General features: G+C 54.3%; 1 protein-coding gene across 1 annotated transcript; it reads left to right on the forward strand.

Moving 5' to 3' along the window:
- Positions 1-8,980: 8,980 nt before the first annotated feature.
- On the forward strand, positions 8,981-14,315 carry CHCHD1 (coiled-coil-helix-coiled-coil-helix domain containing 1). The gene is made up of 3 exons (XM_045022820.1): positions 8,981-9,160; positions 10,975-11,093; positions 13,903-14,315. The coding sequence occupies exons 1-3, from the start codon at positions 9,028-9,030 to the stop codon at positions 14,014-14,016; spliced, it is 366 nt and encodes a 121-aa protein (XP_044878755.1). The 5' UTR covers positions 8,981-9,027; the 3' UTR covers positions 14,017-14,315.
- Positions 14,316-15,425: the final 1,110 nt, after the last annotated feature.

A 15,425-nucleotide genomic window follows, 5' to 3' on the forward strand; every position in this document is an offset into this window, starting at 1 on the left:
TGCCTCTTTTGAAGCCCAATGCTGTTTGAGACTCAGACCAGGATCCAGTTCCTAACCATGTCAATTCACATTTGTGGTCATTAGATGGCAAATGTAGTTTGAATTTTGCATGTTCTTGGGTGTGCAGCCAGGATTTACAGTAGCACATGCAGCTCTGTGGTTCTTCAGAAAGGCTGCCAAATAGATCAGACCCCTTCTGAATCCATCTGAATAGTAGGAATTTCTCCTACCCCTTCCATTTGTGATTCTGTTATTACTGCGGTGGTGTACAGCCCGGAGCCACCCTTGCCCTTGAATGTTCCCTTCTGTTGTGCATGTCTCCATGGTGCACGCAGACACTGTCATGTATGTACTTCTGTCTGCTCATGAATTCCTCAGGCCAATGCTCAGCTCATCCCAGGCTCCATGCCAAGAAGAGAGAATAATGCAGACAATGTAACTGAGGAAGCTGTTAAAATTCTTTCTGTGGAGCTTTCTCCCCACGCTTTTCTTGAGATTGTTTAAAACTGAGATTAGATTTTGAATGTGTCACCATTAGCTAATGGGGTTTGGAATAAGAGCTGCCCATTTACATCATCCCCTCTGTTCCAATAGGTCATCTCTTCCTCTGCTCTCCCATGCAAGGCCAGGCAGTCACTGCAATGGGTGAGGAAAACAGGCCACAGGACAGGAAAACATCAGCAAATGAGCAAGTGAACCTCAAACACCTTGGAGTTCAGAGAGTCACTCCAAAGTTTGTGACTGACATTTGCAAAGATGTCTAGAATCCTATTAAAGGATGGACATCCAAATCATCTAGAATACTTTGAATATCTCAGCCTGTGTGTATACATTAAACATCTTCAAAACATCTGACTCTTCTGAGTCTGCACAAACCTCACAGCCTTCTCACAAGATTTCCAGTGCTCCCAGCCAGCCTAGAAACACCACTGGAACAGTCTCATTTATCTTCCCACTCCTGCTGCCTGTCCAAGTTGAAAAGCAGGAGTTCGAGTTAGCAATTGGTAGACTTAGGTAACACAGTAGTGAGACAAATGGGGCAGTTTGCCCTTCTTAGCAGTGTAATGTCAGGGCTTCTAGCTACCGAGTGATTTATACAGCAAAGCATTGAGTCAGTCTGGAAGTAAGGTTGCCAGTTTTGGTTGGTTATATTTGTTAGAGGGCTTTCCCTTCACCCTCTCCCCTGGTTCTTGTCACGCAGACAGAAAGCAGAAGACCAGAAGTTCAAAGTGCAGGCAATGCGATGTTTATTGGGGTTAGTTCCAAACAAGCATATCCATAGCTCTACACGCCGGCAGAGTCTGTTTCCCAGTGTTCCATTCTCAACTCTGACACCGCAGAGCATTTACCCCATGTTCCCCTTCCCAGCTCTGGCACCGCAGAGACTTGCCTGTGTCCCCGTTCCCCATTCCCATTCTCATCTCTTCCTTCTTAGCAGGCCCAAATATACCTGCAATGCATGCCCACAGTCTCACCCCTCACAATTACAATATACCTGCAATACATGCCCACAGTCTCACCCCTCACAATTACAATATACCTGCAATGCATGCCCACAGTCTCACCCCTCACAATTACAATATACCTGCAATGCATGCCCATAGTCTCACCCCTCACAATTTAGGGTCTGGGGTCTTCGCCCCACCTCTTTTGTACCCCAGGGGAGAGGTAAGGAGTGAGGTTGTGCTCTGGTCAGGGACGGGCATTTCTTTGGTCTTTTAGTATTTTATACCTTCCCCCCCAAAAAACCCTTTTGCCCCCACCTCCCACTGGTTGCTTGACTTTGCCTTGAGATAGGGGTTGAGGTAATCTTAAAGTGTGCTCTCAAGTAACACTTAACTGCTCTTATCTGTTCCCATTGTACTAACAAATCCATCTGACTAGGCAGAAGCTACATCACAGTGTCTTTGTCCTTTGTTTACACGTATTAGTATAAGAGAGTATCAAAAAGTCAAACCCAAAATTCTATCCCAGGCTAACAAATAGACCTATATACTAACTATTTCTGGAGGTTTCATCACGTGACATAATCTCTAATTAAAGATTAATCTTTAATTCCTGGAAACTCCAAGACAATCCTGGAAGATTGGCAACCCTATTTGGAAGTTTTCTTCATAACCTGAAAAGTTATTAAACTTAAATTCTCTTTTTAAAATAAAAATTGGGCTGGAATGATACAGCTGCCAGTACCAGCTTAATCTGACCCTGCTGGAAGAAGTAGGTTCTAGAAGCATGAGCTCTTCAATGAGCTATTCTGCCATGGCTACAGAGATAGTTGTCCCCAGGAACAAACATCAAGAACGTCCTAGCAGTTCCTAACTGTGGTGACTAGCTATAGCAAGGGAAGCAAGATCTCAGAGATAACTCAGTCTCTGAGCATTTATTCATAGCTTGAATTTTATCCAAAGCAGTTTGCCTGTCTTCACTGGCGAATAAAACCTCCCTCAATATATTCAGGGCAAGCTCTAGTGAAGGGTTCAGAAAACTGCAAATATGTTCCCCTCTCTGATTGATTCCTTCTCCATCCTCTCAAGTATAATAGAGGGAAATTCTGACGCTGCCCCAAGAAAGCTCTTGGGTGAAGGGAGATGACTAATGCTGATGATGAACTCTGTATGACAGAGATGCGTCTGAGAGTTGTATGTCCCCATCTCCACTGCCTGCTCTACCATTTACCACCTCTACATTGTCCCTCCTCCCATGCAGAACCCAGTATATCTGTCTGGGGCCTCAATAACCCATAGCAAAGGCACTACATACTGCCTGTGTGAACTATATTTTTAGGAGAGAACCTGATGACTCATTGCAGGTGCTCTAAAACCAGACAAATGGGCCAGTGATCTAAGGGGAGAGCTCTGTGGTTTGAGCATTGGTCTACTAAACCCAGGGTTGTGAGTTCAATCCTCAAGAGGGCCATTTAGGGAACTGGGGTGAAAATCTGCCTTCAGAGTGGTCCTGCTTTAAGTAAGGGGTTAGACTAGATGACCTTCTAAGGTCCCTTTCAACCCTGATATTCTATAATTTTTCCAAGGACTGAGGTGAGGCTGACTGGCCTGTAGTTCCCTTCTTCCCCTTTTTAAAGATGGGCACTACATTAGCCTTTTTCCAGTCATCTGGGACCTCCCCGGATCGCCATGAGTTTTCAAAGATAATGGCCAAGGGCTCTGCAATCACATCTGCCAACTCCTTTAGCACCCTCAGATGCAGTGCCTTCAGTGGCTCTTCAGAAATACAGTGGGACCATCAGGAAGCCATGGAGAAGAGATCCTGCTGCTTTGCTAACTGTGAGCAGGAAGCTGCAGGAATGCATTTTATTGGAAAGGTCTGAGCTGCAGAGGGGATTAGATAAAATAGGAGGGGAAGTGAGCACTGACCTCCAGCAGCAGCACGAAACATGTTCACAGTGCTATAGGCTGGATCATGGGAATGCATCTTTAAGGCCTTGTTTGCACTGGACAACTGAATCATTTGAAAGAGCACTGTTTTGCACCAGTTGAAGCACAAATGTTTCTATTTATCCAGACTTTGGGTCTGCCCTAGGTGAGATGGGATGTGAATTTCCAAAGCTACTATCATGCCTCCCAAAACATGCACCACGCAGTTACTTATCTTCTATGTACTTAAGGTTGTGGAGGAGGGATGGGAGAGAGAGAGAGAGAGAGAGGGACAGACATGCCCTAGACTGAGTCCATTTTTGGGGTAACTTCAGTGGTTAGCTAGAGGATCAACTGAGCTTACTGACAACTGCAGCCATGTTCTTTACAACTGCACATGTAATATCATAGCCTCAAGGGCTGGCTCACCCACTCCAACCTCCTCTATATACATGCACTACAAGTTCCTCATGGAAGCAGCATAAATGTGGTGAGATGTTAATGTGGCTCTGTAGGACACTGCCACAGCCTGGACACATGGTGAGTTTGACATGACATCACTGCAGCTGTACTGCTACCTAGTGGGGTGTGAAGGGATGTGGCTGTGCAGCAGGATTAGCAATAGAACATGAGGGGTTTTTGCAATGCAGGAAGACTTGGTGTGGCATTGTTGCAGCCCTAGGCATGATGCCAGTTGATGCAGTCTCCATGAAACAGTACAGGTGCAGGGGGAGGTTTTCTGTGACCTTGCAGTGTGGCACATAGTGGGCTTTCTGTTACCATCTGACATGGGGGTGGAGAGGGTGGGATCACAACAGGGCAGCAAGGGAGGGGAAGGCAGGTGAGGAGGGATGAAGAGGAGGGTTGCAGGGTGGCAGGCCACAGCAGGGCTGCAGAGGATGGGTGTGCAGGTGAGGAAAACGAAGGGGCTATGGGATGGCAGGGCACAGGAGGGCTATGGGACATGGGGGATGCAGGCCAAGGGCATGTAAATTGGGATCGGAGGTGCTCCATGAGGATGCAGGCAGGGGGCATGGAAGCAGGATGCACGTGGCAGGACATGGCAGGGTTGCAGGGGTGGGGGATGCAAGTGTGGGGGCATGGAGAAGGGATGCACGTGGCAGGGCATGGCAAGGCTTCAGGGGATGCAAGTGTCAGGGCAAGGCAGGGCTTCGGGGGTTGGGGGATACAGGCGGGGGGCACAGAGGAGGGATGCATTGTGGCAGGGCACAGAAGCGCTATGGGATGCAGGGGAGGGGCATGGATGCAGGATGCACATGGTGGGACATGGCAGGGCTGTGGGGGAGGCAGGTGAGGGGTACAGAGGAGGGATGCATGAGGCACGGCACAGCAGGGGTAGGCAGTGCGGGCAGGGGGCACGGAGATTGGATACATGTGGTGGGTCATGGCAGGATGGGGGATGCAGGTGAGGGGCACAGAGGCAGGATGTACGTGGCAGGGCTGCGGGCATGGGGGTGCAGGCGGGGGCACGGAGGAGGGATGCACGTGGCAGTGTTGCGGGGGTGGGATATGCAGGTAGGGGGCACGGAGGCAGGATGCAGGTGGCGGGGCACGGCAGGGCTGCAGGCGGGGGGTACAGAGGCGGGATGCACGTGGCGGGGCACGGCAGGTGGCGGGACACAGCAGAGCTGCAGGCGGGGGGTACAGAGGCGGGATGCAGGTGGCGGGGGATGCAGGTGGCGGGACACAGCAGGGCTACAGGCGGGGGGTACAGAGGCGGGATGCAGGTGGCAGGACACAGCAGGGCTGCAGACGGGGGGTACAGAGGCGAGATGCAGGTGGCGGGACACAACAGAACTGCAGGCGGGGGGTACAGAGGCGGGATGCACATGGCGAGGCACGGCAGGGCTGCTGGCGGGGGGTACAGAGGCGGGATGCAGGTGCGGGGGATGCAGGTGGCGGGGCACAGCAGGGCTGCTGGCGGGGGGTACAGAGGCGGGATGCAGGTGCGGGGGATGCAGGTGGCGGGGCACAGCAGGGCTGCAGGCGGGATGCAGGTGGCGGGGCACGGCAGGGCTGCTGGCAGGGGGTACAGAGGCGGGATGCAGGTGCGGGGGATGCAGGTGGCGGGGCATAGCAGGGCTGCAGGCGGGATGCAGGTGGCGGGGCACGGCAGGGCTGCTGGCAGGGGGTACAGAGGCGGGATGCAGGTGGCGGGGCACGGCAGGGTTGCAGGCACGGGGTACAGAGGCGGGATGCAGGTGGCGGGGCACGGCAGGGCTGCAGGCGGGGGGTACAGAGGTGGAATGCAGGTGGCGGGGGATGCAGGTGGCGGGACACAGCAGGGCTGCAGGCGGGGGGTACAGAGGCGGGATGCAGGTGGCGGGGCACAGCAGGGCTGCTGGCGGGGGGTACAGAGGCGGGATGCAGGTGCAGGGGATGCAGGTGGCGGGGCACAGCAGGGCTGCAGGCGGGATGCAGGTGGCGGGGCACGGCAGGGCTGCTGGCAGGGGGTACAGAGGCGGGATGCAGGTGCGGGGGATGCAGGTGGCGGGGCATAGCAGGGCTGCAGGCGGGATGCAGGTGGCGGGGCACGGCAGGGCTGCTGGCAGGGGGTACAGAGGCGGGATGCAGGTGGCGGGGCACGGCAGGGCTGCAGGCACGGGGTACAGAGGCGGGATGCAGGTGGCGGGGCACGGCAGGGCTGCAGGCGGGGGGTACAGAGGTGGAATGCAGGTGGCGGGGGATGCAGGTGGCGGGACACAGGAGGGCTGCAGGCGGGGAGTACAGAGGCGGGATGCAGGTGGCGGGACACAGCAGGGCTGCAGGCGGGGGGTACAGAGGCGGGATGCAGGTGGCGGGGCACGGCAGGGCTGCTGGCGGGGGGTACAGAGGCGGGATGCAGGTGGCGGGGCACGGCAGGGCTGCAGGCGGGATGCAGGTGGCGGGGCACGGCAGGGCTGCAGGCGGGGGGTACAGAGGCGGGACACGGCAGGGCTGCAGGCGGGATGCAGGTGGCGGGGCACGGCAGGGCTGCAGGCGGGGGGTACAGAGGCGGGATGCAGGTGGCGGGGCACGGCAGGGCTGCTGGCGGGATGCAGGTGGCGGGGCACGGCAGGGCTGCTGGCGGGATGCAGGTGGCGGGGCACGGCAGGGCTGCAGGCGGGGGGTACAGAGGCGGGATGCAGGTGGCGGGGCACGGCAGGGCTGCAGGCGGGGGGTACAGAGGCGGGATGCAGGTGGCGGGGCATGGCAGGGCTGCTGGAGGGATGCAGGTGGCGGGGCACGGCAGGGCTGCAGGCGGGGGGTACAGAGGCGGGATGCAGGTGGCGGGGCACGGCAGGGCTGCAGGCGGGGGGTACAGAGGTGGGATGCAGGTGGCGGGGCACAGCAGGGCTGCAGGCGGGGGCTACAGAGGCGGGATGCAGGTGGCGAGGCACGGCAGGGCTGCAGGCGGGGGGGCACGGCAGGGCTGCAGGCGGGGGGTACAGAGGCGGGATGCAGGTGGCGGGGCACGGCAGGGCTGCAGGCGGGGGGTACAGAGGCGGGATGCAGGTGGCGGGGCACGGCAGGGCTGCTGGCGGGATGCAGGTGGCGGGGCACGGCAGGGCTGCTGGCGGGATGCAGGTGGCGGGGCACGGCAGGGCTGCAGGCGGGGGGTACAGAGGCGGGATGCAGGTGGCGGGGCACGGCAGGGCTGCAGGCGGGGGGTACAGAGGCGGGATGCAGGTGGCGGGGCACGGCAGGGCTGCTGGCGGGATGCAGGTGGCGGGGCACGGCAGGGCTGCAGGCGGGGGGTACAGAGGCGGGATGCAGGTGGCGGGGCACGGCAGGGCTGCAGGCGGGGGGTACAGAGGCGGGATGCAGGTGGCGGGGCACGGCAGGGCTGCAGGCGGGGGGTACAGAGGCGGGATGCAGGTGGCGGGGCACGGCAGGGCTGCTGGCGGGATGCAGGTGGCGGGGCACGGCAGGGCTGCAGGCGGGGGGTACAGAGGCGGGATGCAGGTGGCGGGGCACGGCAGGGCTGCAGGCGGGGGGTACAGAGGTGGGATGCAGGTGGCGGGGCACAGCAGGGCTGCAGGCGGGGGATACAGAGGCGGGATGCAGGTGGCGAGGCACGGCAGGGCTGCAGGCGGGATGCAGGTGGCGGGGCACGGCAGGGCTGCTGGCGGGATGCAGGTGGCGGGGCACGGCAGGGCTGCTGGCGGGATGCAGTGGCGGGGCACGGCAGGGCTGCAGGCGGGGGGTACAGAGGCGGGATGCAGGTGGCGGGGCACGGCAGGGCTGCAGGCGGGGGGTACAGAGGCGGGATGCAGGTGGCGGGGCACGGCAGGGCTGCAGGCGGGGGGTACAGAGGCGGGATGCAGGTGGCGGGGCACGGCAGGGCTGCTGGCGGGATGCAGGTGGCGGGGCACGGCAGGGCTGCAGGCGGGGGGGAGGGAGGCGGGATGCAGGTGGCGGGGCACGGCAGGGCTGCAGGCGGGGGGTACAGAGGTGGGATGCAGGTGGCGGGGCACAGCAGGGCTGCAGGCGGGGGATACAGAGGCGGGATGCAGGTGGCGAGGCACGGCAGGGCTGCAGGCGGGATGCAGGTGGCGGGGCACGGCAGGGCTGCTGGCGGGATGCAGGTGGCGGGGCACGGCAGGGCTGCTGGCGGGATGCAGTGGCGGGGCACGGCAGGGCTGCAGGCGGGGGGTACAGAGGCGGGATGCAGGTGGCGGGGCACGGCAGGGCTGCAGGCGGGGGGTACAGAGGCGGGATGCAGGTGGCGGGGCACGGCAGGGCTGCAGGCGGGGGGTACAGAGGCGGGATGCAGGTGGCGGGGCACGGCAGGGCTGCAGGCGGGGGGGACAGAGGCGGGATGCAGGTGGCGGGGCACGGCAGGGCTGCAGGCGGGGGGTACAGAGGCGGGATGCAGGTGGCGAGGCACGGCAGGGCTGCAGGCGGGATGCAGGTGGCGGGGCACGGCAGGGCTGCTGGCGGGATGCAGGTGGCGGGGCACGGCAGGGCTGCTGGCGGGATGCAGTGGCGGGGCACGGCAGGGCTGCAGGCGGGGGGTACAGAGGCGGGATGCAGGTGGCGGGGCACGGCAGGGCTGCAGGCGGGGGGTACAGAGGCGGGATGCAGGTGGCGGGGCACGGCAGGGCTGCAGGCGGGGGGTACAGAGGCGGGATGCAGGTGGCGGGGCACGGCAGGGCTGCAGGCGGGGGGTACAGAGGCGGGATGCAGGTGGCGGGGCACGGCAGGGCTGCAGGCGGGGGGTACAGAGGCGGGATGCAGGTGGCGGGGCACGGCAGGGCTGCAGGCGGGGGGTACAGAGGCGGGATGCAGGTGGCGGGGCACGGCAGGGCTGCTGGCGGGATGCAGGTGGCGGGGCACGGCAGGGCTGCTGGCGGGATGCAGGTGGCGGGGCACGGCAGGGCTGCTGGCGGGATGCAGGCGGGGGGTACAGAGGCGGGATGCAGGCGGGGGGCACGGCAGGGCTGCGGAGGGCTGCGGGGTCAGGGACGCACGTTGCGGACGCGGCGAGGCCGCATGCAGGGGGCGCTGCGGCGGGGCGGAGCGAGGCCCAGCTGCCCTGTGGCTGGGGTGGGCGTGGAGCCGGGTCTGTCACTTCTCGCGAGTCGGAACGGGGGTCACGTGGGACCGGAGGGACCGGGCCTCTGTCACTTTACGGCCCGTCGCGAGAGCCATGGCGGCGCCCGTGTACCCGGCCTGGCTCGGGCGCTTGGCCGCCGGGCGGAAGCGGCGGGCTCCCGCTGTGCGCCCCGCCCGCCCGCTGGTGCTGGCCAACCAGGTGGCGAACCGCCGCCTGCGCCTGGGAGGTGAGTGCGGGGCCGGCCCGCCCGGGGGGGACCCAGGTGTCCGGCAAAGCAAACCTCGCTCCTCCGGAGCAGGCCCCGGGGCGGGGTCCCCATCACTGGCAGCCGTTACCTGGAGATCGGGCGTCTGCCTCTGGAATTTCTCTGGCCAGTGTCTCAGCCTGGGGCCAGGCTAGATTAGGTGCTCACTGGGCTCCCTCCTGGCCCGGGATCTGTGGATGCAGGCGGGGGGCACGGAGTATTGTCTGTGAGCTGCTCCAAGCATGTATCCCTGCACACACACAAGGGAGAGAGGCTTGTTGTTGATACATTTACTACAACCGAATTTTTTAATGTAAGGTGACTGAAAATGTTTGGCTTTGAAGAAGGGGTCGCCAGCATGAAAATGTGGAGAAACACCAGTTTGGGTGATGATGCTCCCTCTTCCAGTGGCTGCTCGCTTTTAATCTTTCTGAAACCCCTTTTGGACTGAAGAGGTTGCTGCTGGTGCAGTGTAGCTGTCTCTGGGGAGAGAATTCTTTATATGAAGAATTTATGTAGGGCTTGATACATACTGGGGCTCCATAAGAATGATCTAGTATCTTATGTTCCTAAATGCTCTTATGTAAAGAGAAGCATAATATAAGTAATTTAATTTATTATCTGCCATTTCTTCTATGATATCACTGGTATTCAGTCATGAACAAATGGATTTACTTATGTGCCAGCTGCTGTGTGCATTACATACAGAATAATAGAATATCAGGGTTGGAAGGGACCTCAGGAGGTCATCTAGTCCAACTCCCTGCTCAAAGCAGGACCAATCCCCAACTAAATCATCCCAACCAGGGCTTTGTCAAGCCTGACCTTAAAGACCTCTAAGGAAGGAGATTCCACCACCTCCCTAGATAACCCATTCCAGTGCTTCACCACCCTCCTAGTGAAAAAGTTTTTCCTAATATCCAACCTAAATCTCCCCCACTGCAACTTGAGACCACTGCTTCTTGTCCTGTCATCTGGTACCACTGAGAACAGTCTAGATCCATCCTCTTTGGAACCCCCTTTCAGGTAGTTGAAAGCAGCTATCAAAACCCCCCTCATTCTTCTCTTCTGCAGACTAAACAATCCCAGTTTCCTCAGCCTCTCCTCATAAGTCATGTGCTCCAGCCCCCTAATCATTTTTGTTGCCTGTATCATCAGCCTTTCTGGTCTGTAAGGAAAAATGATAATAGCCATCCCACACCCATCATCCAGTCTGCCGTATGGAGAGACCTACATAAAACGATTGATTGAAACACTTAGTCCTAGGCCAGGTCACTGTGCAAACAGTCAGAGAGAGCAAATTCCACACTTGGATCATTAAATACCCATAGGGTGCTCACTCAGTGTTTATAAAATATGCATAAGAAAAGTGTCTTTGAAACTTGGTAAGAACCCCCTTTGGATGGATAGCAAAAGGCTGAAGGCCAAACTGTTACTTCCTCAAATCATGGCCCTAATTTCAGGCGGCTTCTGGGGTATCCAGAAACGTGATGTGTGTCTGTAAAGTATGTTATGCACAAAGCACTGTGTAAATGCTAGACATCATTAAGACTGATTGGATACCAGATAACTGCAATGGCTCAGATCCTTGGACTGAAAGGGGTGCATAGCATCTTGCTATGAGCAAAGTGATGCTGAGATTTCTTCTCTCCTGTGCGTTTTTTTTTTTCCTCTGCCCCTCTCTCCACCTACTTGTTTTATCCCTCTCTCCTGGGAGTTATACAACACACAGGCTGTTAATGTGAAATATTCCTGAGTAACTGAGATTTTCTTACTGCAGTATCTCTTCCTTCCAGAGGCAACATGTACTACAGAGATGTCATTACTGATGGCTTGCTGGAAGCAGAATGCGTTCAACGATGCAGCTTGTGCCAAGGAAATCCAGACATTCTATGACTGTGTGGCAAAGACAGATGTAATTAAAGTCGCTTTGGTTGTCTTAAATTAGTGGCAGGGAGGGAGGAAGCCCTCAATTATTCTTTTAGTAGTGCCAAGGACACTCACTATGCAATTTAATTTGTAGTGTACTGATCTGGGGAAGGGAGATGATCCACATTAGATCAGATACGCATTGCTTCTTGTGTGTCAGAGAGCATCTGGATGTGAGTAGTTACGTGTTTACCAACCTTTGATGAGTACAGCAGGTGCACTTTCAAATTAAACAGATATTGAGTAAAATATAAAAAGGGGTTTTGATGTCAGTTATAGTCTGATAACGATGGACTCTGCAGTAGTGGAAATGTAGAAAACATTTTCTCCCTCTGCACCAAGGAATAGTTTTGAATGAGGGGTGTAAAACTCTTGGTGCAAGTGATGTACAGTAATCTGTGCTATTAGTTCTGGGCCTGCCATTAGCCCTAATAGAGTGAGCTGCAGACTGATCAGTCTGCTTTTTAAACTTGCGAGTTAATGTTGGTTCCTAAAGATAGGTGAATGTCTGTGCAACACAGGGGCAGATTGAGAATGCAGTGGAACTGGACTCCAAGCTCTGCCCACAAATGCCAGAATAGCTGGATTTTTCTGCTTGACTGTCTTCATAGTAAACAACCTACTGGGATGCATAAGGCAGTTATGTCTATTAAAACCATTACGCCCAAACTGTCTTCAGACACAGTTAAACTATGATGGAAGGTTATAAGGTTTGTTATGTTGTTTTGGGGCTTTTTTCAACTATAAAGATTAGAAATTTTATTTTAAAAAAAGGTTCAGATACTTCAGAAATACTGGAGCTGATAGACAACTGGTGTTAGTACAGTGTACCAGACAGTACCTGCTCAATCTGACCCTGGGCTTCAGAAACGTTCACTTATATGTGTAGTGGTAGGATAGGTGGTCTTAATCTGTCACTGGAGAGCAATGGAAATCCAAACCTTCTGGTATTGAAAATGGTAATGAAAATTAAGAAGTCTTATAGAGCCATCCTTGTGGTCATGGGGAACAAGCCAAAAAGTACTTCACAGGGTGATGAGCACCCCATGGAGGTGAAAACTGAGAAATTTGGAGAAAGGGGAGGATCCAAAAGTAGTAAAGTAAAGCACAGACACAGTAAGACTGTGTTCTTACTAAAGGAACACATTACATTTGAAATCTAGTCAGTATAAAAAAACCCTCCTAAAAATAGTTTCATGTACTACTCTTGTCTTTAGGTCATTCTACTGTGTGAAAGACAGGCATAAACAGGAAACTGACTAGATATGAAGCACTGTCAAATTACAAAGTAAACAAATTGAAAAATAGAGAACAATATCTTTAACTCCACACTGGTACTGTTTCAGTAAACCTAGAAGTTACTTATAACAGTAGCAAACTAAAAAATTGAAAGATGTTTGGGTTTTTTTTAAGTTGACCGTGCTCTTTAACGTCATAATTTCAAATGAGAGACAAGGTGGGTAAGGTAATCTTTTATTTGACCAACTTCTGTTGTGGGGAGAGAGAAGCTTTCAAGCCACACAGAGCTCTTCTTCAGGTGTGGAAAAGGTACTCTCAGCAGCACAGCTAAATGGAAAATGGAACAGATTGTTTAGCATAAGTAATTAGCACATATTCTGAGGAACCATTCAAGGTAGAATGGTCCATTAACTCCTCTGCAGTCGTAGGATTAAAAGGGGGGTTAGTGGGTTACAGATTGTTGTAAATCAGCCTTTCTCAAATAGGGGTCTGGGAGGCTACTCCAGGGGGTCTGCAGGCCCCCTGCTGTTTAACTCTTCCTGCTCCCTCCCTCAACTTCCCCCTCCCTCCCAGTGCCTCCTGCACACTGTTCCCTGGCATGTGGGAGATGCTGGAAGGGAATGGGGAGGGCGTAGAAAGAGGTGGGGCAGGGGTGGGGCCTTGGGGGAAGGGGTGGAGTAGGGGCGGGGTCTGGGGCTGAGCTGGGGGCTTGGGGGTACCTGAAAATTTTTAAATCAAAATGGGGGTCCTCAGGTTGCTAAAGTTTGAGAACCACTGTTGTAAACCATAAATCCAGTGTCTCTCTTAAGGCTGATTTTTAGTGTCTAGCAATTATGAATTTAAGCTCCCAGGCTTGTCTTTTGAAAGTGTTGTGCTTTCTTTGAGGGTGAGGGCTGATAGGTCAGCTATAGAGTGATTGCTTTGTGGAAGGTGTTCACTCACAGGTGATGGGGTGCTTTTTTTTTATCATTTTCCTGTGTGACTTCATTCGAGAACGTAGTGATTGTCTGGTTTCACCCACATCGTTCTTATTTGGAGCATTTAGTGCACTGGATGAGGTACACCACATGTTGTGATTGGCATGTGCAGGATCCATGGATCTTAAAAGATGCATTGTGGGGGGTGTTGATCATTGAATCAACCTTGAATGATCCCTTACATTATATGCTAGCTATGTACACTAAATAGTCTGTTCCATTTTGCATTTAGCTGTGATGCTCAGAGTACTTTTCCCACATCTGAAGAAGAGTTCTGTGTGGCTTGAAAGTTTGTCTCTCTCACTAACAGAAGTTGGTGCAATAAAAGCTATTACCTCACCCACCTTGTCTCTCTAATATCTTGGGACCAACACAACTTCAACTACGCTGCATTTCAAATAGGCAGCAGTCACCGGCTTCTGAAAGCAATCCTTAGGATTATCTAGGCAATTGGTACCATAACTCTCACTCAGCGGGCAGATGGTATGCTTTTGAAATGACTGTATCATTAGAAGTATTGCTGGGGTATGTGTATGAATCACTTCAGCAAATAAAGGAGGTTAATTCTTTGTGTTTCAGGTGGAGCACAAGGAAAGACTTAAACAGGAGTCCCTGGGCCAGATGGGAAACTTATCTCCAAAGACAGTGAACAAACTGCTGAGAAGGTTCCCTAATATCACAGATAATTTTTAAAGGAAGACTTGCTTTCCCAAGTAACGAGACCAGTAGCTAAAGCTGGTAGCATCCTTGCAGAAGGAGTTAAAAGTAGTGATCAGCGAGCATTTGGGGCTTATAGTGGCTGTCAGCATTCCTCAGGGGTTCTTGACTTGAACATTTCTTTGGGCTGAGGTCACTTTCTCCATTAGTTGAGATTGTTCTATGGGGTCACAGGGTCTTGTGATGACAGGGTGGATGTTTGCTAAGGGTTACTCAGCCATAATGTGGTCTTGAATCTTGCTTCATTGTGAAATAAAGCCGCCTAAGGAATGAAATTAATGAATTGTTTTCACAACTAGGAGGTGAACAGTGCTTGTGTGTGTTAGCACTTGCAGACTCTAAAGCAAGCCTCCTGCCTGACTTGAGTTGCTGGTTTGTGACCCAAAATTGAGTTAACTTACAATTGATGAAAATGGTAAAGGTGTGCTTTACCAGATGTCTATTAATCTTTCTTCTCTTAGTCCTTGGCATTTTTGGACCTTCCATTAATCTATGAAGAATGACAGAAATCCAGGACCAACTCCCAGGGCTAGTCTACACTTACCAGCCGGGTCGACGCGGTGAGTTCGACTTCTCGGAGTTTGAACTATCGTGTCTAATCTGGACGCGATAGTTCGAACTCCCCGCGCGCTCCAGTCGACTCCGGTACTCCACCACTGCAAATGGCGGTGGCGAAGTCGACCTTGGAGGCGCGGACTTCGATCCCGCGGCGTCTGGACGGGTAAGTAGTTCGAACTAGGGTACTTTGAGTTCAGCTACGCTATTCACATAGCTGAACTTGCGTACCCTAGTTCGACCCCCACCCTTAGTGTAGACCTGCCCCCAGAGTAGCATCCTTTTTCATCCTTTTTCACCCGGGCTCAACGGGTAGTGATCAATGGTCGGGCTCAATGGGTAGTGATCAATGGTTCCATGTCTAGTTGGCAGCCGGTATCAAGTGGGGTGCCCCAAGGGTCGGTGCTGGGGCCGGTTTTATTCAATATCTTCATTAACGATCTGGAGGATGGTGTGGACTGCACCCTTAGCAAGTTTGCAGATGACACTAAACTGGGAGGAGTGGTTGATACGCTGGAGGGTAGGGCTAGGATACAGAGGGACCTAGACAAATTAGAGGATTGGGCCAAAAGAAATATGATGAGGTTCAACAAGGACAAGTGCAGAGTCCTGCACTTAGGACGGAAGAATCCCATGCACTGCTACAGACTAGGGACCGAATGGCTGGGCAGCAGTTCTGCAGAAAAGGACCTAGGGGTTATGGTGGACGAAAAGCTGAATATGAGTCAACAGTGTGCCCTTGTTGCCAAGAAGGCTAATGGCATTTTGGGTTGTATAAGTAGGGGCATTTCCAGCAGATCGAGGGATGTGATCATTCCCCTCTATTCAGC

This window comes from Mauremys mutica, chromosome 7 (genome assembly GCF_020497125.1).
Source record: "Mauremys mutica isolate MM-2020 ecotype Southern chromosome 7, ASM2049712v1, whole genome shotgun sequence".
Taxonomy (NCBI): Eukaryota; Metazoa; Chordata; order Testudines; family Geoemydidae; genus Mauremys; species Mauremys mutica.

Coding starts and splice junctions, on each gene's coding strand:
- CHCHD1 (XM_045022820.1), top strand. CDS start 9,028: ATGGCGGCGCCCGTGTACCCGGCCTGGCTCGGGCGCTTGGCCGCCGGG. Junction 9,161..10,974: donor CCGCCGCCTGCGCCTGGGAG/GTGAGTGCGGGG, acceptor TCTTCCTTCCAG/AGGCAACATGTACTACAGAG. Junction 11,094..13,902: donor ACTGTGTGGCAAAGACAGAT/GTAATTAAAGTC, acceptor TTTGTGTTTCAG/GTGGAGCACAAGGAAAGACT.